Source organism: Chelonoidis abingdonii, chromosome 26 (assembly GCF_003597395.2).
Source record: "Chelonoidis abingdonii isolate Lonesome George chromosome 26, CheloAbing_2.0, whole genome shotgun sequence".
In the NCBI taxonomy this organism is placed as follows: domain Eukaryota; kingdom Metazoa; phylum Chordata; order Testudines; family Testudinidae; genus Chelonoidis; species Chelonoidis abingdonii.
This window is the reverse complement of record NC_133794.1, coordinates 13,564,538-13,586,367: the sequence shown is the minus strand read 5'-3', so window position 1 is coordinate 13,586,367 and position 21,830 is coordinate 13,564,538. Positions and strand designations below refer to the sequence as shown.

Genomic DNA, 21,830 nt, shown 5'->3' with positions numbered 1-21,830 from the left:
CTGCAGTGTTGTCGGAGTAGGGCCAGAACTATAAACCATGGAATCACCATCTGCTTAAAAAGTCCCATAAAGATTCAAACCAACCCCACTGAAATGAGCTTTTCACAACGCCACACGTTTTATTGATAAGGCAACAGCATATTACAAATATGAAACAGCATCCAACTTCCTTTGTCATAGCATTAAAGCTCTGAAGTTTGGGTTCACATTAATACACATGTATTTCAGCTTCTCTTTTTTGCCCATTAGGAAAAGCTCAAGGCATACAGAAGGAGGGAGGGATGGGGGGAGAGATAGCGGCTGCCTCTATTCTTCATCACTATACTTAAAATAGATTTCTTTTAAATCTTTATTTATAAAGTGCATTGCCTTACAATCTATATTACACAAGGCAACAAAACAGAGCTGTGTTTCACATTCAGAAATTTCACTTAAGTACTGTACTCACTTGTTTTACACGCACAAATGGAAAAAAATGGTGCTTCTATCAGTTCAAAAGAGCAGCTTTGAATGATTTAAACACTTTATTTAAAATCCAATTTACAATAAAACATTTCCACTATATTAAATAGTTATTTACATTTTGACACTAAATTACTCAACAAAATCTGGCGCAATCATTCTGCAGATCTATAACTTACATTTTTGTTAACAGGATCAATGTTAAAAAGAACCACCACCTTTCCCCACCACCGTAAAGAAATGTTCTCTTTTAACTAAGCCATTTATAGGATATTAAAATCAGACCTCCCTATTTTCACCTGGTTGGCTATATGTTAAGTTTCTCCAGTCAAGCATTGACTTTAGTGCTAGTTTTTCCCAGTGGTGATTCTTCACTGGTGCGTGCAATGGTTTTAGGAAAGAATGTGAGGTCTAGCAAACAGTCTAGAACAGCAAGACACTAAGGGAGATATTCAGCATGCACCCGTTGGGCAGTAGCTGCCATTTCCCAGCACAGCAATGCCTGGGCAACCGATGATGCAAAGTTGGAGCTATTTGGGTAAAATACAGCTGGAGCTGCTGAAAAGACTTAAGTCACGAGGGGCAAGGCTTTTTATTTGTTTTTTAAAATTTAAGCTCTGACATTCTATTTTACTTGCAAGTTATAGGGTATATTGAGCTTTGGCTGAAGGAGAATGCAAAGGGGGCTTGCGCATTTTCAAAACAGTTTTAATTACAGCCAACCCCACAAAAACCCCTAAACCTTTTTGAACAGAAGTGGGTTTTTTGGGGTCATAAAACATCTTTTCCAAACAACAAAAATTTGTCATTAAAAAGATTCAGAGAATTTTTAGCAAGATATTGGACATTCTTCCATGTATCATTTTCTGGGTTAGAAAAAAGAAATGTTTACAAAAGCCTAATTCTCCAATAGTTTTGAAAACCTGAGGAGTTTCACAGCAATAGCCAGGATTTTTCTTCCATTCTCCACCCAGCTCCCCTTTCCAATTGACATCCACATTAGAGACACTGAAACAGAACCGCTCCAAGTCTAACTGAAGGGAACTTCTCCGACAGGTGCAGCATTTGTGCAGGATGCCCATTACGAGCTGTGGATCTCCCTAAGGATGGGTTAGGACTGCTAGAGCACTGTGGTGCTATATTACTGGAAAGCCTCCCTCTTCAGTAAAGGCTCCTTTACGGAGAGAAAGCTCCCATCAGTCAAAGATTTTCTCTAGTGACATCTGCTTTGCAGGTGAGCGAGTGGAACAAATAAATACACCCAGAGGTCTCCAATTATTTATAGAGCTCTAGTTAAGCATGGTACGGTACTATGGGTCAAATGCAACAGCAAGAGTCCCTGCCCTGAACAGCTGACAGTCTAAGGCACAAATGGGTACAATACAGGGTAAACTCCAAGAGGGGTGAGGTAGCTACAGCTGGAACACTTCCCACAACAACTGGCTTTGAGGAGATGAGGAGAAAGCATTGATTGGGTGGGTTGATCTATGCAGCAGTAGAACAACAAGGCACAATGCCAACTGCGAGAGAAAGACGGAATGGCAGGGCCAGGGGAAGCTTGGAGGGTGCATATGGGCAGGTTATAGGCAAAAAATAGGGGAGGAGATTTAAGCATGGAGCCGTGCAGAGATCGGAATGGGAGGATGAGGACCTTGGGAGGAAGCCGGTGAAGGAATTTGTGAAAGGGGCAGTTATCTTGACAGCAGGATATTGAGTAGTTTTCCATCCCATCTGGCACCATCCTGTCCAGTGGCTGGTGAAGAGAAGGTTTTTATCCCCCTCCAGAATAGGAGATTGCCATATCATATGGTTGCCAAAAGGACAGGCACAGAAGGAGCAAGCCAAAGTGAGAGGAGAAGGGGGCTTGCAATCAGGGTATGGCTGGTTGAGAGTTTTCTGAAGCAGTTTTTCCAAATAAAATTGTATTTTTGACTATGAAATTTCACGTTTGCATCCTGGGGGAAATGTCAACTCTTCCGTTGTCAGTCAAATACTTTTTTGGATTTTTGAGGAAGAGTCAAAATTTTCCATGGGAAAATTTAAACTATTTTTTAAAAAATAAAAAACGTCAATACCCCTGCCACCAATTTTCCAGCCAGCTCGGAGTTAGAGACAGGATTAAAGGAGAAGCTCGAAAATGGGGGAAGAAAAGAGACAACTGGCCCACAGGGTGCGGGGTGAACAGTGCTAATTTTGCCTTAGAAGAAAATTAGCAGGGCTGAGGTAAGACACACTGAAGGAGAAGTAGAGTCATTTGACGAGGCAGAGAACAGAGTTGAGGCAGCAAAGAGCAAGTTCTCCCGAGGGCTGGATTTTCTCCAGATGCACTGAGTGAGCAGGCCCAAGGAGACAGCCAGAGTTGGAAGTGGGGGGACAAGACTGAGGGGCAGAACTGGGCAGCTTGCAGGACACAAACGCAGGGGGGTTACACACATACCGTGGAATCAAACAAAGGGAGAATCAACTGAGGTTAGAAGACCCACCACACAAGCGTACAGATATATTAGATACAGCAACAAGACATCTATATTTAAGGCACTGATTTCAAGCGAAGGTGACAACAGTATTAAAGAACACAGTGATTTTCTCTGAGGAGGGGGAACTGCCATCCCACAGCTTCTCAAACAAGTGCAGAGCCCATGGAGGAGATCAATTCCTTGGATTTCACATTGGCAAGATGCAGGAAGGCAGACAGGGAAAAGGTTAACTGTGCTGTACTGCTCAAGGCACTTAACTCTTGCAAAGGAACTGCTTTCATTCATGCTGTGTTAGCGACACCCAGCGGACCAAGAGAGATTGTAATCAAAGATAAAAGCAAAGCAGTCTCAGGGTTTCTTATTTACCACAATATCTCCAGGGATTTACTTATCATTCCTACAGCCTTTTTCTACCCTGATGGGAGGAATTATTTTGGCTTCCCTTTGAAGATTCTATATAGAGGCTTAAACATCTGCATTTCATGGTGCTGTGTCCCAACATACCCTGTGCTGTACAGACGGGAGCGGCGCCAGGGTTTTTGGTGCCCTAGGCGGGGGTCCTTCCGCGCTCCCGGTCGTTGGCGGCAATTCTGCGGCGGGAGGGTCCTTCCGCGCTCCGGGTCTTCGGGGCGCTTCAGCGGCGGGTCCCAGAGTGAGTGAAGGGCCCGCCGCAGAATTGCCGCCGAAGACCCGGAGCGCAGAAGGAACCCCCGCCGCCGAATTGCCGCCGAGGGTGGCAAAATGCCGCCCTTCCAAATCCTGGTGCCCTAGGCGACTGCCTAGGTTGCCTAAATGGAAGCGCCGGCCCTGTGTACAGACATGCATTTGAACTATGCATTTGTAAAATGACATTCAAGTACTGAGATGCCTAAAAAGTGGATGACATGTCAGATCCCTATGCCAATCTCAACTTCAGCTTTTTGGAAAGTTTACTCAGTAATGAAGTTTGCCTCTTTATATTTAATCAAGTCATTTTATTAAACATCATTATTTAGGGCTCCCTCTTGCAGAGCCGTGGGGCAGTGAGCACAGCGGAGACAGTTGGCATTTCAGGCGTAAGTCAATACACAGGAATCAGAGCAAAAGCATAATTTAAACAAGAGAAATACCCTGATTTCACATAACCCATAAGAATATATTTGTGGCATCCCTGATCTCTGAAATCACCAGTTAGTGAGTACTGCAGACTGAGTTTCTTCTAGAATTATGAAATAACTTTTTTTTAAAAAAAGGAAACTGGCAACTTCCTGAGAACTGTATAGGGTCAACTAAAGTGCAACACAAACTTTCCTACATTAGTGCAAAAGACAGAGAAAGCAACACCATTGCCATGCTGTAGCCACCCAACAGAGGAGCACGAACACAGAGCTTCAAAGCCCAACTCTGATTCTTTAGCATTAGGAAAATGAGCAACTTGTTTACAAAGACGGCAGTGGCAGCACATTAGCAGATGGAAAGTAATTTTCCTAGTACAAAAACAGAACCTGACCCCAAATGTCCTCTGTGCACCCAACAACTGACACACGAGGGACTGAACCAGAGGGATTTTCTTTGCTCTTGCGTTGTTTGGTTTTCCTTGGCTGGCAGATTTTTCTGCAATCGTTCCTGTCCTCTTCACAGCGCTTGACCTGCTGTTATTGGAGGCCCCGGAGTGTATACCTGCTTCTCTCCAAAATGGATGCGATCGCTAGCCCCTATCATTTCCTATGCTTGTACAGGGCCTAGCACAAGGAGTTTGTGTCCTGTAGTGCATTGAGAGCAGGACTCCTACATAGCACAGGAAAACTCTGGAGAACTCAGGATGAAAGACTGGCCTCATCTCAGGTCTTAATTGACTGTGATGCAATGCTATGCACAGCTTATAGGCTGCTTTGCCCCTGCCTTATTTCTTAGTTCTAAGAAACTAGGACTCCTTTCGTAAAGACTGAAATCTTGCTGCAAACAGGACATTTCAGGGCAGGAAAATATGAGATTAATCTTTCCCCACTTGATTCTTACTGAGTTTTTCCAAGATGTTGCATATTTAAACAGGCTTGGCAAACAATCTGTTAAGAAGCTATTTGATAACTGTCCAGCAGACTCCAAGGCCTGGAAGCCACCCCACTGGCCACCCCACAGGCTGAAAGAGATCTTTTGTTCCCAAGTGATTATCCGATGTCTCACCTCAACAGCTGGCAACATCAACATTGAAACAAAAATGGTACAGCATGTTGATTAGCATGGATTTTCATGCTTTTAGCTATTCATCCTGGGAGCACAAGAGACAGTCTTCACTCTATCACACAGACCACTTCCAGTCTGGCTACACCTCTCAAAGCACCCGAGAGACTAGAAACCTTACAAATATCCATTCATTCCTGTCACATTAACAGGGGGACACAAACCACAATGTGTCATTGCTTCTGAGATCTTCAGCTTCTACACAACGGGCAAATGGAGATTTCTTTCAGAGATATAGGAATTGTTCCCTAAGTGCATTTTCCTATTTATCTGGAGACGAAGATATTTCTATACTTTGCAGTCAGTTGTGGAGCGGGTGGGGGCATATGCTGGGATCATTCAGCCAGCTCTGGGGTGGAATGAGCCAGCAATTGTGCGCCAACAGCACTTGGGCAGAGGCTTTAGGCAGGGATAGGAGTAACTAGAGAATTGTTCTCCCTCCACATACAGCATTAGGGGTTCATTGAAGCCCTGAATTCTATGCTCACACATGAAATCTCAGTCATTTCCTCCCGACTAGTGGCCTGACATTTCAGTTTTTACTTTGTAAACCAAGCCCAAAAAAAGTGGTTGTTTCAAGAAGGCCCCAGTCTGAAGGCAGCCTTGAAACAGCCATGAAGGGATATGTGAGCTGGTTACAGAAGAAAGGCAAGTGGAAAAGCCACTCGCTGGGAAAAAAAAGCAGCTTAGCTGGGTTGGCTGCTGCTCTGCAGCAAGCCAAACCAAGTGACTGAAGATGTGCAGAAAACACAGTCCTATCCAGTAGTGTGAAACTAAACGGTGTCTATATACAAACCCTGGTTAAGGGTCACACCCTTCCGCTCACCGGGCTGACTTATCCCTTTATTTCTGGGTGTGCTGTCCTGTGTCTGAAGTCAGGAGATTTCATTGCCAAAAACCTCAAGGACCAGTGGGGTGAGCTGCATGCTGTGCTCTGGCTTGAAGGAAAGGCAGCGGTACTGTTTGGAATGCTCCTCATTCAGGCTCCGCAGGTCTGCCAGCTTCTGGATCATCTTGGCATAGAGTAAGCGGTTGCCCGGGGGAGGGTGTTTGCACAGAATGTAGGTCTGCAGGACTTCGGAAAGGCGGTCTTGGAGGGACTCCACCAGAGAAGTGTCCTGCAAGCCAGGGCGGTCTAGAAATCAAAGCAAGCAATTCATGTCATGTGAAAGGTTTAGCAGATTATTACTGTCGGGATGCTCTAAGCATAATCCTGCTTCAGTGCAGGGGGGCTGACCTCTCCAGGTCCCTTCCAGCCCAACGTTTCCATCATTTCTTGCTATCGCCTCTTGTTTATTTAAAAGAATGCAGGATGCACACCTATGCCAGGCTCTAGGTGTCCGATCGTTACTGCCACATGTCAGACTCAGCTGCATTATATCATCATTTCAACACAACCAACCGGCCAGACACCCACTGAAAACGCCTTTCCCCTCACTCAGTTAGGAACCTCAAACAGAGGTTTTTGGCAGCATGCCACTAAATTGGGTGCTATTTCAGACCAAGTAGGTGAGCAAGTTCCAGAATCGCAGAGCCCTCACATGGAATGCACTGTCAGCTGCCCCTTCTCTTTTATAAGAGGGGGAGCCAGCTTGGGTGCCCCCTGCTGATAGCCGCTGTGGCAGTATGGCACAAGGAGAGAAGTGATCCCTCACGCAGGCCAGTCCCAGGATACAACTGACACCTTGAAATCCACAGGGAAACCGATAGGCAGTCAGCACAGATCCCAGAGCACTGGTGTCATGCTCCCAGCGAAATGCTCCATTCGATAAGGGAGTCACTGTTCTGCACTGGCATCAGTCTCCGAATGGTTTTAAGTTGTAGCCTCACACACACAGCACCTGGGCAAACCATGTTTGATTCTAAATTTCTTAATCCCTGACTCAGCAGTGGGTGTAAGGGCTGCGGTGCCTTCCTTGGGCTTGGATCAAGCTCCTATAGATGGTTGGTGATTAGCTTTATAGGCCCTGGCTGAGGGCAGCAGCCCCACTTCCTCACTACAGATAAAAACAGCTATTGGTTATTGGCTCTGAGCATGGAACATGCAGATAGTTCAAGTTTCTCTTACCAGGGGAGAGGATGCAGATGCCCATCAGGAGCACATGCTCCTCTATGTGAAGGTTCAACTTCTTTAAGCTAACCTGAAATTTCACAAGTGGTTCTAGCAGTTCCAGGTTGTGACCAGCTAAAAGACAAAAACACAGAACATCCTCCAGAACAGTCCTTTCTACCTCTAGGAATTCAGATCTCCTAAAAGTCAACTGCCAAGTGAAAATAAAGCCAGAGATATCAAGGATATCTGCAACCAGGAGTGTCTGTCCTGTTTTCTGACCATCTGGCCTGAGGTAGACACTCACAGCCGTGAGCCACTCCAGACAGTGTAACAAAGTCTGTCCAATGAAGTCTAAGGATCCCACTATCAGACATATTCTCTTTGCATAGGTACTTCCAGACCAGTGGTTCTCAAACTGTGGGTCGGGACCCTAAAGTGGGTCAAGACCAAGTTTTAATGGGGTTGCCAGGGCTGACTTAGACTTGCTGGGGCCTGGTGCCAAAGCCAAAGCCCTGGGTGGCAGGGCTGAGGTTACAGGACCCTTGCCTCGGGTTAAAGCCTTTGGGCTTTGCCCCCCTGGCCTGCACCACTTCTGCAGCTCCCATTGGCCAGGAACAACGAACCACAGCCACTGGGAGCTGTGGGCAGCCGTGCAAACGTAAACAAACTGTCTGGCGACCCACCAGCAGATTACCCTGACAGGCCACGTGCGGCGGGTGGGCCGCAAATTGCCTACCGCTGTTCTAATGGGTATTATTTTCAGATGACTAGTTAAGCTGTTAAATGTACAAGCCCTCTGGGGCTCAAGTAGAATGTAAGGGGTGTGAAGGCCTTGTGCTAGGGCTCTGCTCAGGGGTGAATTACATGCCAGTACCCAATCCCAGCGAACATCACCTTAACTTTGCATTTCTTGACTTGGTGCAGATCTCAGTTTGTATCCCCAAAGTGGTATTAAATTACATTAAATGCAAAAATTCTATGTTAAGGGTGGGGAAATAAGATCCAGACAAACGTATTAACCTTCAACAAGCAACAAAGCTGCCATGGACCCAAGCCATGCTTTGGATACAGGGGTAGCCAGAGCTAGTTTACCTTGGGTAACGTCATTGATTTGGTACTTGAATTCATTGCCTCCACATGACCATGCCATATCCTCCAAGGAAAACGACTCGTTTGAACGAAGCATAATGATTTCAATGGCGCTGGACTTCAGTAAGGCAATCTGGTCCTCTGCTGTCAGATCCCTGAACATTGGAAGGGAGGGAAAGACAGTAATCAGTGAGACTTCAAGTAAATCTAACACCAACCCTCCAGTTAGATCACCAAAGGACCTGCAACCAAACGCCAGCCATACTGATAATGTCATCTGGCTCACCTCCAAATGCAGCCTTTTTGGACTACAGAAACACAGAAGAAGAAGTAGAATAAAGTCCAAAATTCCCTTTGGTGGGTCATTTGGAAATTGGATGAACTTAAAACTTAAACTGCAGATACTGCAATTCACCCAGGATGAAATGCTTAAGGGAGTTAGAGTTGGGAAAAGGGACCTTGTATAGCTTTTTTTGTAACCTGGAATTAGTCTCGCTCACTTGCAATATCCCCTTATAATCGTGAAAACAACAACTTTCCCTATTGCCATTCCTATTTGAAAAGCTGGTATTTCCCGTGTTTCTCACAGAAATGACGATCATCTTTTAAAAAATTATTTGTGTTGCAGTGGCACCTATGAGCTCTGGTCACAGTTGCTAGGCGCTGTACAGAACCAGAACAAAAAAGCTCACACATTCTTAAAGTCAGGCAAGTGCTCAAGTGCTGTGCCGCATTAGAGCCATTGTGGATAAGGCTAGGGAAGCAACAGGAAGAGAAGAGTCAGTGATGGCTTGGCGGAGGTGGTGCTGAGCTGTAGAAGGATCAAGAAAGAAGAACGCTTGGACTTAAGGCACCAGTAGAGAAGAGACAAGTTTAGGAAAATGAACAAGCAGCATAAAGCAGGAAAGACACGGAGTGATTTCAACCAAAAATCAAAGCAACACCTGCGAAAACTCCTGGGAACAAACCCAGCCTTACCTGAACCCTGGAATCATTTTTGCAAAGCTAATCACTTTCTGTATGCTGTAGCTGACGAGGTCAGCCACGTGAGGTAGCATGGAGAGGTGCGAGAGGTTAATGTCCACGGGAGGGCTTTTGTCAGAGTCCTCATTGAGTGCCATGTTGGAAAACATTCTGTTCTCTACAGACTCTGCAGAGGGGAAAGAGGTTGGCATTTATCTTGGCTGCACCGTTTCCCTATGATAGGAAGTTTGTTCTTCAGGATAAAATTCAACCAAGAGTGGAGAGTGAAAATAAATAAACTGCACAACCAGAACATCTATCCCAGTCCATGGGCACCACCTGCACCTTGCCCTCTGGGGGCTTAGGCTAGGGAGTGTCTTAGCAAAAGTAAGAGAGAGGAAGAGTATGCAACGATCTGTGTTTGAGTGAGCCGACACGCTACAGGGATCTCTGCTGTCCTTGGGAAAGGAGATTCCAGGAGCTGCTGTGGTACAATTACGAGAATTTGGGAATCAAACGCTGTTTATTTTGAAAATCTGCATCGCATTCACCCACATCTCTCACCTGGCACCATCACTAGCTGCCTCCCAGCAGTCTATATCCCCACCTTGCCTAGTAACTCACATCACCCCATTGCACCCCACACCCAGGCGCCAATATCTCCTGTGTTCTAATCCCCCGGCTCCAATACCACCCCTGCAACTATTTACCCCTAGTTGGTCTTCTGCTCCCTGCTCTCCCCTCACCCCATTCCCCAGCTGTTTGTTTATGTGCTATCTTCTCCCTACTTACCCCCACAGCTCCCTCCCATTCAACAAAGCCACAAACCTACAGCAAACCCCTCCCAGTGAGGCCTCTTGGGGTTCCTCTCCATCTCTGGCTTTCTTTCCACGTGGTCTCCACCTAAAGCAAATCCCCTCCCATGGTGGTCTCCTGCTCTCTGTAGCATCCTAATCAGCCACCCCTCCTCTGAGCCAGGTTCTCTTTTGCTCTCTGAAATCTGCAGCACCAGTGGACTGGCGTAGCATGGAGCAGAAATGCACAGTAGTTAATGCAAAGGTATTTGCTTGAACCAAATGTGGAATTAGGCTATGATCCAACAAAACATTTAACACGCTTAACTTTAAACACACAAGCAATCCCCCTGGACTTCTATGGGACCATGCATGTGCTTACTGTTAGGTATGTATTTAAGTGTTTGGCAGAGTTGTGGGGGAAGGGGTTTCATTTCTTAAACGAAGAATATGAAGAGTCAGAACTGACAAACTGTGTCAAAATAACCGTTATTTCAAAAACCCACAAATTGCTTAAATCCCTAGTCTGATTTATCCGTGTGACTATCACTTGTAGGGGAGTAATCCAGTAGCACATATAATACCTGGAGAACAGCTGAAGGTATCTGAAGAGTCTTCTGATGAGGAGCCGTGCGTTAGGACCGACGACGATCTAGTTATTCTTTTGCTTGAGTTGGCTCTCACCGGAGGCTGGAACAGAATTCGGAGGGGGAGGAATAGCTCAGTGGTTGAGAGTTCAATCCTTGAGGGGGACATTTAGGGATCTGTTAGCATACTCCGTGGGCGAGGGGGAGGGAGGAGCAGGAATGTGGCGTGCTCAGGGGAGGAGGCGGGAAAGAGGCAGGGCTGGGGCAGGGATTTGGGGAAGGAGTTGGAATAGGAGCAGGAAGGAGGCGGAGTTGGGGCAGGGTCTTTGGGGAAGGGGTGGGGCAGGGCAAGACAGGGCCTCATGGAAGGGGTAGAGTGGGGGCAGGGCAGAGGGTCGATCACCCACGTGAAAGAGGGGAAGTTGGCGCCTATGATCTGATCTACATAACACCAGCCACAGAGAACTTCACCCAGTAATTTCTGATTCAAAGCCACAGCTTCTGTTAGAGCTATAAGGAGTCTTTCAGAAAGACACCCAGTCTTGATTTAAACCCTTCCAGTGATTGACAGTTGCCCCTGTCACTTGTGGCAAGATTCTGAGCCCCAATTATATACAGAGAATGACATTTTGGTAGAACAGCACATGGGCACTTTCACTGACAGTCAGTGAGTGCCCTTAAGATCACACATTCTGAACCTGTGAGGGCCATAAATAAGATTCAGGGGTCATGACCACCATCCTTTCCCATATGACTAGTTAAGAGGAAAGTCTCAAAACTTTACGTTGCGACAGTGGGTCATGGTATGGAAGAGGTAGAGACTACTACTTTAGCTTATCTATTAGAATTATGGCACAGCCTTCTACCACCAGCAGAGGTCCTCCTAGTAACAACAATCGGGAAGGCTTCTGCACAAAAGAGCTAAGGGAGAGAAAGCAGGTCCTGGAACATACACGGAACTGGGTGAAGTCAGAGTAGGTTGAGTCATAAGTTTTGCGATGGGCCTCGAGAAGAATGTCAATGACTCTTTGCTGCTCCTCTGATAATTTGGGCTTCATGCTCTCTTTAAGAGCCTCCTCCTCCTTCCGCTTCGTTATCATCTCTCTCTTCCTCTGGACCTCCTCATCTGTCAGAATGACTGTTCACAAACATGCAGCCAAGGGAAGAGAATGAACAATAATCAAAAATCAACATCCTGGAATTATCTACAAATACCTAGAAACTGGTTGAAACCAAAAATCATTGCAGTAAATTACTCTGGAGCTCACTTTTGAGACAATACCCTGTCCCTTTCGTATTGCTACTCAATAATTAAACCTGTATTTTCTCCCTCTTGTTTTAAATCCCCTGAATTAGCAGGTCACCGCTTCCTGGTGCTATTTAAAGCCTGATTCAGCAATGTCATATCTCCCATAATCCTAGGAAAGCATTTGGTCCAGTGTTCGATGGAATGAGAAAGAGAGATGTGAGGAATTTTGGCATCACCATACATGTTCTAGCCCAGGGGTAGGTGACCTATGGCACACGTGCCAAAGGCAGCAGCCAAGCTGATTTTCAGTGGCACTCACACTGGGGGTCCTGGCCACCAGTCCAGGGGGCTCTGCATTTTAATTTAATTTTAAATGAAGCTTCTTAAACATTTTAAAAACCTTTATTTACTTTACACACATCAATAGTTTAGTTACGTACTATAGATTCATAGAAAGAGACCTTCTAAAATGTTAAAATGTATTACTAGCACACGAAACCTTAAATTAGAGTGAATAAATGAAGACTTGGCACAGCACTTCTGAAAGGTTGCCGACCGCTGTTCTAGACTCCACCCTTGCAGCTTGTTGCATGTGGGTGAACTTCTGTGGAGAGCCCCCCAAAAGTCTGCAGACTGCCTTGCTCAGACCCAAAGAGCTCAGTGTAAGATCAAAAGCTGGTCTTTCTTACCAACAGAGGTTGGTCCATTAAAAGATATCACCTCACCCACCTTGTCTCTTTGTTCACTCAATGCCTAGATCCTGCAATTAATATTAAGAACATAAGAACAGCCATACTGGGTCAGAACTACGGCTCAACTAGCCCAATATCCTGTCTTCTGAAAATGGCCAGTGCCAGATATTTCAGAGGAAATGAATAGAACAGAGCAATTTCGAGAGATCCATCCCAGTCATCCAGTCCCAGCTCCTGGCAGTTGGAAGTTTAGGGACACCTGGAGCCTGGGATGCATCCCAGACCATCTTGGCTAATAGCCATTGATGGTGCTAGCCTTCATTAACTTATCTTTCTGGAACCAAGTTATACTTTTGGCCATCACAACATTCCATGGAAATGAGTTCCACAGGTTGACCTCATGTCATGTGAAGATAAGTACTTTCTTTTGTTTGAAATCTGCTGCCTTAGCATGTTCTATCCCAAGGCACATACAATATTTTTTTTAAAGAGTATTTGCAAAAGAACTATGCAGTGTGGTACCCAGTCCCTTCCTCAGGCAGAACTCCATGCTCCTGTGCCGGCTGTGACAGCCCTGTGGGGGGGCACTCTAGCAGAATGGGAATCTCCTACTTCAGGGAACTTTGAGAAGGGGAGGAAGAATCAGATTGAACGTCCTGTGTGTGTGCTGAATGCTCCTCCCGATCATAGGAGAATTCAGTTTGAAACTCTACAATTCCTACATTCTACATTAAAATGCATCAGAGCTGCTTAGCACTAACAAAGAAGTTCAAGAGGTCATCAACAGGAAAAAGCCCAAGATGTTCAGTGATCTAGAGTCTTTTGAAGAGCTGATTTCACGTACTGTTTACATCCTAACAATTTAGGAAGATGACATGGATACTGAAGAGGAACTAGAGCCCTTTTTGCAAGTCTTCAACAGCCCTACATTTTGGTCCTTGCATTTTTAGAAGACAGCAACAAACTCCTCCACATTCTTGTGAAATTAACTTTTAAAGGAATTGAGTAGAAAAAAAAGTGACTTAAACTGAAAGTACAGTAAATCTTTTTCACACGTACAATGCAAGTTTTTCCATTTCTTTTTCCCCACCCCTAAAATGTCTCATCAGGTTTCACTTCTGTGCTTTATTGCATCATCAAAACTCCTGAAGAGAATTCTAGACTTGTAATTAAAATGCCCCATGCATTACTAACAGGCATGGTAGCATGCAAAAGGCAGATTCTCAATCCCTCTTGGAAAACGCTGACAATTTACAGCAGGGGTGACCAACCTCAGCTTGAGAAGGAGCCAGAATTTACTAATGTACATTTCCAAAGAGCCACAGTAATACATTAGCAGCCCCCTATCAGTCCCATCCCGCCCGGCTTGCTCCCAGCCACCGGCAGCCCTGCCGATCAGCGCCTCCCTCTGACTCCCCCACCTCACGGTCAGCTGTTTTGTGGCCCGCAGGAGGCTTGGGTGGTGGTGGTGAGGGAGGGCATGGAAAATTTAGGGGAAGGGATGGGAAGGGGTGGAGTAGGGGCAGGGATTCTGGCAGAACCCGGGGTTGAGCAGTGAGCACCCCCCGGCATACTGGAAAGTTGGTGCCTGTAGCTCCAGCCCCGAAATTGGTGCCTATGCAAGGCATGTGAAGAGCCACATGTGGCTCTGGAGCCGCAGGTTGGCCACACCTGATTTATAGTTTTATGGTCAGGAAGGGTTTGCATTACACTCTGCAGATACTGTTGTTCAGAGAAGTGGCAGCATTTCGTTCTCTGATTGCATAAATTAATTTGGGCAAGTGTGCACAGTTCAGTTACAGTATACACGGCAATATTTGTTCAGCAAAAGCTACCTGAACGTGCTATGAACACAAGCTATGCCCTGCTCACAGTTAAACTTACTATTAGTAAACAACAGCAGTTTTTATGGGATTTTTTTTAAATGAACGTTTAAGTATCGGCTTTAAACTCACTTATTAGAATGAAAAGGGTTCCTAAAGGACTCAGCTCTATATACTTAGGCCTTGATTCAGCAAGACAGTAAGCACACGCTTAGCTTTAAGCATATCTTTTAGCGAGACTGACGCATGAGCTGAAGCGATTTACTGATTTGGGGCCTTTGTACAGATCGGGATACTGCACTATGATTGAAGAGTCACAGCTATTTTGGCAAACAAAAGTCAATCACCATTTTTTCTGATCACTGGTTACTGGTCCCTCAGCCAAACAGTGCTCTTTTGGCTCTGGCCTAGGATTGATTTTGGCAATTTCCAGGACTTAAACCAGTATACTTTGCACTGGCTGAAAACAAAGGAACATTATGTTTGAGATTCTAGCTCCACAAAACTCAGGAAATTCAAGTCATTGTTTTTCCTTTGACCATAGCTTGTACCCTTTCCGCATACGTATATTACTGTTTGGAATATTAGTTTTGCCATCTCAGTACTATGTATGGACAGTATTAGTTTCTAGCTATCGAACACACTTGCCTAGATTTCAACATACAGATTGAGATGTTCTGTACCCCAGAGCAACACCTTAGTATCCCCATATTTACCATGGTGATATAGTTATATGTTTTGTGCAGACTATGCCTTGTCAGGGATTATTCTAAAAGTCTTGATCTGTTGAATATTAATAGCCTGTTGGATGGTATGTGCTGTTATTGGATGTGAAATTATGAATATTGACTATGTACCACTATTTCAAATGTGTTTGCTCCTGGGGTGACACCCACAAGGCAGTTTGCATCCAGTCTACCCAGCATATTGTGGAAGAACCATTCAAGGACATGGTCCATTAAGAAACACAATAGGCCATGGAAGAAGCTAATCCCCAATCTGATGGATTTTCCTGTGAGAGTTCTAGCCAGGATATGGGTAATGGCCCCTGCTGTGACTCACCTGAAGCATGCAAAGGAATGTGAGCAGCTTATGTGACACTGGACTCCATCTTATGCCTGTACTTTTCCACTAACTGTGCTGGGGGTTTGTTTGAGACAATGAAGTTCCCTCCACGTGGAAGAAGCTATAAAAGGGGGAAAGTGACATCATCACAGGGACTCACTCCCCCCTACAACTTAACACCTGGAAACATCTTAAGAACAAAGACTGACGTGGCCCCAGGCTGAAGGGATTTCTAGCCTGCGTATGGAAGACTGGTGGACTATTTGTACCATAAGGGTGAGCCATCGCTTGATTCAAACGCTGTCTAGTGTATAGAATTTAGATTGCAATTTTGTTTTATTTCTTAAGTAACCAAGTTTGATCTATAGGTCCTGCTTTGAGCAGGGGGTTGGACTAGATGATCTCGAGGTCCCTTCCAATCCTAATAATCTATGATTCTATACACTATTATTTATAATCACTTACATTCTCTCTTTCTGTACTTACTAAATCTGTTGTTTTTTTTTTTTAAATCTAAAACAGTTTGTTGTTTGAAGTGCGAAGGGAAATCTGCACAGGAACAAGGGCGGGTGCATTGCCCTCTCCACGCTGGGGGAGGGACGGACTGGGAAATAAACTTACACTGATCAGGCTTTTGAGTAGGGCAAGACAGTATAGCTCTGAGATCCTAGGCTGGAAAGCTGGGGTGGGACTTGGCTGGAGCCTCCACAGGCACCAGCTTCCTCCAAGCCCCAGGGGTGCTCAAAACCCTGCCCTAGGCCCAGTCCTAGGCCCCACCCACCCTCTCCCCCTAAACCCCCCCCCCTGCCCCGCCTCTTCCAGTTCCACCCCAGGCCCCGCCCCCACCCCTTCTCCCAAGACCCGACCCCACCTCTTTGCACCCAGTTCTGCCCCTCCCCTGAGCACACCTTGTCCCTGCTCCTATCCCTCCCTTCCAATGCCTCATGCATGCTATGAAACAGCTGATTGTGGCAGGCGGGAGGCACTGGGAGGGAGGGGGAAAGAGTTGAGCAGAGGGGCCAATGGCAGGTGGGAGGTACTGTGGGGGAGGGAGGAGCTGGCTGCTGGTGGGTGCTATTTTCTCCCCGTGAGTGCTTCAGTTCTGGAGCACCTATGGAGTCGGTGCCTATGGAAGCCTCTCTCTTGTTGGCTCATGAGCGGCTAGGAGAGGCATTCATGTAACTGCAGCTGGGTGTCCCAGTCTCTGTATGGCTGGGTAAGTGCAAGACCTGGAGAAGACTGCAGCTTGTCACAGCCTTACAGTGTGTGTGGGGGTGGAAGGGGGGGGCCCAGACTGGTATGCCAGAGGGCTCAGTGGTACCCCAGTCCCAGGTTGCACCCCAGGGAAGTCCATCACACAGGTCTGCAGCCATATAGAAGCATCAGCTTGAGTACTTGGTCCCGTTCAGCGCATGTGGGACAAGAGATTTTCTAAACCCTTACATGCCTTGTTATTTCCAAATAAAATCTTTGCAAAAATGTCAATGGGCCCAATCCTGCAACGTGCTTAACATCTTCCACTGTCCCTGAAGTCGGAGTTGAGGGTGTTCAGCACCTGTAGTACCACGCTCCGAATGAAACCCAAGTTTTCCCATAGAGAACAAGAAGAGGATTAGGTTTATAGCTGGGTTTTCAAAGAGCTCAGCACCTGAGCAAGAGAAGCTGCTGGATGCAGAGTACTGTTGAAAGTCTGGCAACTTATTTAGGTGCCGAAATTGGAAATCAGCTGTTTTGAAAATATGTTAGCTTCAATGATGGGTGCTGAGTTTCTTTTCAAAATCTTGTTCTTACAGTTGTTCTTGAGCTATGAGCGAGTCATAAATCTTATAGCACAACTAAAAAGAGGCCCCACAGAACTCCACAAAGATTACTCCAGATAATTTACTTTCGGGGTGCGAAAAAGCACAAGCTACTTCAGCTCAAACGGTACCTTTATTAAAACGCTCCAAGCACGTGAAAAATATAACCGGTTGAAGAGTTTTAATACCACAACTACACTGCTTTTAATCACAAGATTATAATAAACCCTGTGGCATAAGCAGCATAGAGATTTTATCAGCTTATTTTATCTTTTGACAGAGATTAGGATAGCAACCACAGGTATTTTTTTTCCATCTATACTTAAACCCAAAGCCAAACAGTCATAGATAGGTACTGTTTTAACACATCGACATAACTCAGCAGAGCAAATAACCTTGAAGGATAGGTAATAAACCCTAAATATAGCAAAGAAGAATTTCACATTTGTCATGACATTAATAGTCTTTTAACCTATCATTAACAAATTAAAAAAGAAGATTTATCTTATGACTGGAGGCTTTTTGCCGACATTAGGTTGCAGGAATACTCCACATTGGTAGGTTAAGGTGGAGTTTGGAATGAAAGGTTTGGCAAGAAAAAGAGAAGCAATACACTCGATGTAGCTATACTCCGAGGTAATGTAAGGTACAATAGCAGTGCTATGTAGCCTTCAGTTATAGCCTCAGGGTTTAGCCGCTGGTATTTTTCCAATACCTTTTTTGAAGTTGCATAAAACACTCTACATGCCTCAAAAATTATTTAAAATCTAGGAGGCAGCTAACTGAACATTTCAGGCCAGAGGGTTACATTAGCAATTAGAATACTACTATTAGTTCTTAAGGGATATGTTTTTGTAAACTCATTTTTTGTTTACAAATTAACCTGAATAAGAGACTGACAATTACAAATTTTCCTTTAATATGCAGCCTTCAATAGCACAGTGAGGACTGCTACATTTTAATGGGAAACTGCTAAAGAACTAGCAGGGGAAAGGGCTTTAGGACTAGTAGATGCATTGCTAGAATCAGATATCTGAAAATATAAAGAAATAAAAGTAGCGGGCAAAGTTAAGATCTCCTGAGACAAACAAGCTTTTTGAGGGCTGTGAATCTTTACTCTTCAATGTTAAAATACAAGTACACAGTTTGCTTTGGTTAGCAGGTAGAAGAGCTAGAAAACAGAAACATCAAGCCAAGCTGAACAAAAGCTTTGTCCTGACTACAGCTGTGCAGTGAAGACAGAAAAAGGAGATTGCTATCATACTATAAAAATCCTAGTAAAGACAAAGCACAAGTAGGTTTTCTTTCGATGTAGCTTTTCCGCATCAGCCCCACATGATGGGGGCACAGGGTAGATAGCTCTCTCAGCGAAGATGCACAACTTTTGTGCAGTGAACATTAGCCTAGGATTTAAAAGGTGTGTGAGAATGTGTCAGCTAGTGTGTTTGATGCTGCTTTGTCCACACTAGCGTTTTAGAACATGCTAGCTAACACCTTGAAATCCTAGTGGAGATCAACCGAAAGGTAGCACGAATCAAGGGATCTGTTTTGAAATGTGAGCCTATGCTACCTAGATCTCTGCATTTCCATTATCAGCCTGCAAAGTCGTGGCAGTCGTAGTCCAGAGAGAGAGAGAGAGAGAGATCTTTCAAGACAATGCAAGCCAGTGAGTGGTAGTAAAATTAAAATGATCACCACTCCACAGTTATGGGTGAAATGATTAACAGGGTAGGTAGGTGCTTAACAGTGATAGAGAATGAGATTAGGAGGACAGTGGGCAAGGTTACCATATAACACTCACAAAAAACATTCTTAAGAGGGAAAACAGATACTTGGGGGAGCAAGGGAATGGGTATTCAGATACACTCAGAGAACCTACATGTGCCCCAGGGGAAAATGCTCATGGAATAATGGCAAAGTATCACACCCTTTTACAAGGAAAAGGGACCACATCACCGTGGGGAGAACAATCAAAGCAGAATGTAGAGCCAGATGTTCAGTGTGCTCAGTACCAAAAACTGGACCAGAGTTTATCAAAACCTCCTACTTTTTAAATCAGCTCCTTTGTCATGCAAGTGCTGAATTTTGATTAGAGTGTCTGAATAGCCAGTCCTTACTTAGGTGCCTAAATAGTTACAGACCAGGATTCTTAGGTCAGATTTGCAAGAGAATGAAGTTATTATGGTGAGGAAGCGCAGAAAGCCCTTACACACTATTAGTGAAACTCACTCCTGTGCAAATGAATAATGAGGTCTATGCACCACCTGAGCCCCATCTGAGAGGTTATGAGTGGCTTGAAGTGCTGGCTCTCTGCAAACGAGCAAAAATTAATTCTAAATTCCCCATAGGGTTAATTGGAGACCACTGAGTGACAACAAAAGGAGCTATACCAGATTCTTCAAAAGAATGAACACCACACAATGCTACTGGGCACCAATCTTCATTGGTTTCAGAGTAGTAGCTGTGTTAGTCCCTATCTGCAAAAAACAGGAGTACTTGTGGCACCTTAGAGACTAACAAATTTATTTGAGCATAAGCTTTCGTGGGCTACAGCCCACTTCTTCAGATGCATAATCTCGACAGGGTTACTGGGTATTACTGTACTAGATAACTAGGCTTGGAAGGAATAGATTTTTAACTGGCAAATGTCGATTTCACTGCTCACACAAACCGACAACAATACCACCACCAAAATTTACAGGTAGGCAAAGTAAGAAAAATGCTGCTTGAGAACTCAGTATGTGTTGTGATGCAAAAAGTTAAAGCTTTATAACCATTAAAACTCAAAATTGTCAACATCACATGTCAAAATATACAAAATACTAGTAAATATCCTAAATCAAACCCTACCATCATTAAATAATTGTCTGACTTCCGCATCTGACCCCCACAATAATTGTCCTCAACTGTGAAAATTTAAATCAATAAAAATAAAAATTGAATTCTCCCAAGCCAATATATAAGTATGGCATAATAAATACCATAATTGTCAAGAAGCCAGCCAGGTAGGGCCTAGAAGAAATCTGCTCCTACTAGAATTTTATATGACAAGTCCTAGGCCTGGTCTATAACAGGAAATCAGGTCAGTATAACGGTCACTCAGGGATGTGAAAAATCCACACCTGAGTGACAGTTAAATCGACCTCCCCGCCTCCCCCCATGAACAAGGATAGGTACATGGGAGAGTTCTCCTAGCTACTGCCTCTCAAGAAGGTGGATTACCTATGCCAACAGGAGAACCCCTCCTATTGGCGTAGGTAGTGTCTTCACTGAAGCGCTACAGCAGCATAGCTGCAGTTATGCAGCTGCATCACTGTAGCATTTTAATTTCTTCCATCTTCTTTAGGTTTTGCCACCAGTTAACCAGTTCAGCAACAATTCTGCTGTGTTCAGCTTCAATACACCCATTCACCAGTTTCCAGACACTTTCCCGGGGGTGGGGGGCCCATGACTGAATACTACTGAGGGCAAACTTCTACTCTTGTATCCTCCATCAGATGGATTGTGACATGCCACACATCGTTAACACAATCACACTTGTTAGTTCTGGGAGACAGGAATGATTTAAGGAAATGACAGTACACTTATCACCAATCAGCCCCGTTTAAAAGCTTAAAAAGTATAAAATGTTAACTTTAAAAGGCACTGACAAAATGGATTAATTTTAATTCTAACCAAAGGATAGCAACTTCAACCTGCTCAAAGCAAAAGCATTGCAACTCATTGCTTGAGTGTGCTGGCAGAAGTAAGCATGCGTGCTGGCAAATTTACAATCCCTAAACCTGTTTTGTAATCCATCCAGATCTTCTTTCCCCTATAAAGAGGCTAAATAATGAAGCAGCGAGTTCCTCATTTGTTCAGTCATGGAACTGAGTGCCGTCTGTTGCATTAAGCATTTTGGAAGTCTAGACATGGTGGGGCTGGATCCTGCTTCCAAAGAAGTCAATGTCAAACTTTACTGATGTCACTGGGAACAGGACGGGGGCCTTGTGGTGCATCTGCAGTAACTCACCTACAATTTCATATTTAACTGCCAGTCACTGAAAGCAGTTATCAGCTTTGCTAGCTCTATGTGCTTTGCCAGAACTTCAGCAAGAGTCCAAAAGTTAATGGAGTTTAAAAATATTGCAATGGAATATAGAATTATTTCAATTACAAAAAAAAGTGGATCCCTACATATCTTTTAAAGCTTGTCTTTAATAGATGTATATTGAATTCAGGTTGAGAGATTTCTGCCATGTTGGCAGTCTGTGCAAGACTTAAGGCATAGGAAATGAATCACTACAGCTGAGCTTTCCATAGGTTGAGAAGTGTTAAGTATTTCCATAGAAACGATTTCAGCTAATGGAGGACAGCATAATCTCACTTGTGCCTTGTACTTGAGGCAAAATAGAGTCATTAAACCCTTGTTGTTAGAGATTTACCTTCAGTAGAACCAAGGCAAGAGGAATTAAAACATTTAAAGGGCTGTTGGTGACATCACAGGACATACAGCATGCCTGGAGGATTGTTAAATTCCAAAGAGATTATATAAAATGTCCCAGGAAAACATGTCTA

The 21,830-nt window shown here is 44.6% G+C and overlaps 2 protein-coding genes across 2 annotated transcripts in view; both read right to left on the bottom strand.

The window, feature by feature from the left end:
• Positions 1-21,830, bottom strand: part of PRR13 (proline rich 13) — a 328,718-nt gene that overhangs the window by 219,742 nt on the left and 87,146 nt on the right. The gene's annotated exons all lie outside the window — the stretch shown is intronic.
• Positions 95-21,830, bottom strand: part of VDR (vitamin D receptor) — a 110,325-nt gene continuing 88,589 nt past the window's right edge. Inside the window, exons 5-10 of the mRNA XM_032786765.2 lie at positions 11,599-11,783; positions 10,643-10,748; positions 9,280-9,451; positions 8,305-8,456; positions 7,228-7,344; positions 95-6,294 (exon numbers count right to left, since the gene is read on the bottom strand). Coding sequence (XP_032642656.1) covers positions 6,035-6,294; positions 7,228-7,344; positions 8,305-8,456; positions 9,280-9,451; positions 10,643-10,748; positions 11,599-11,783 — 992 coding nt within the window. The 3' untranslated portion in view covers positions 95-6,034. The remainder of the gene's footprint in view (positions 6,295-7,227; positions 7,345-8,304; positions 8,457-9,279; positions 9,452-10,642; positions 10,749-11,598; positions 11,784-21,830) is intronic.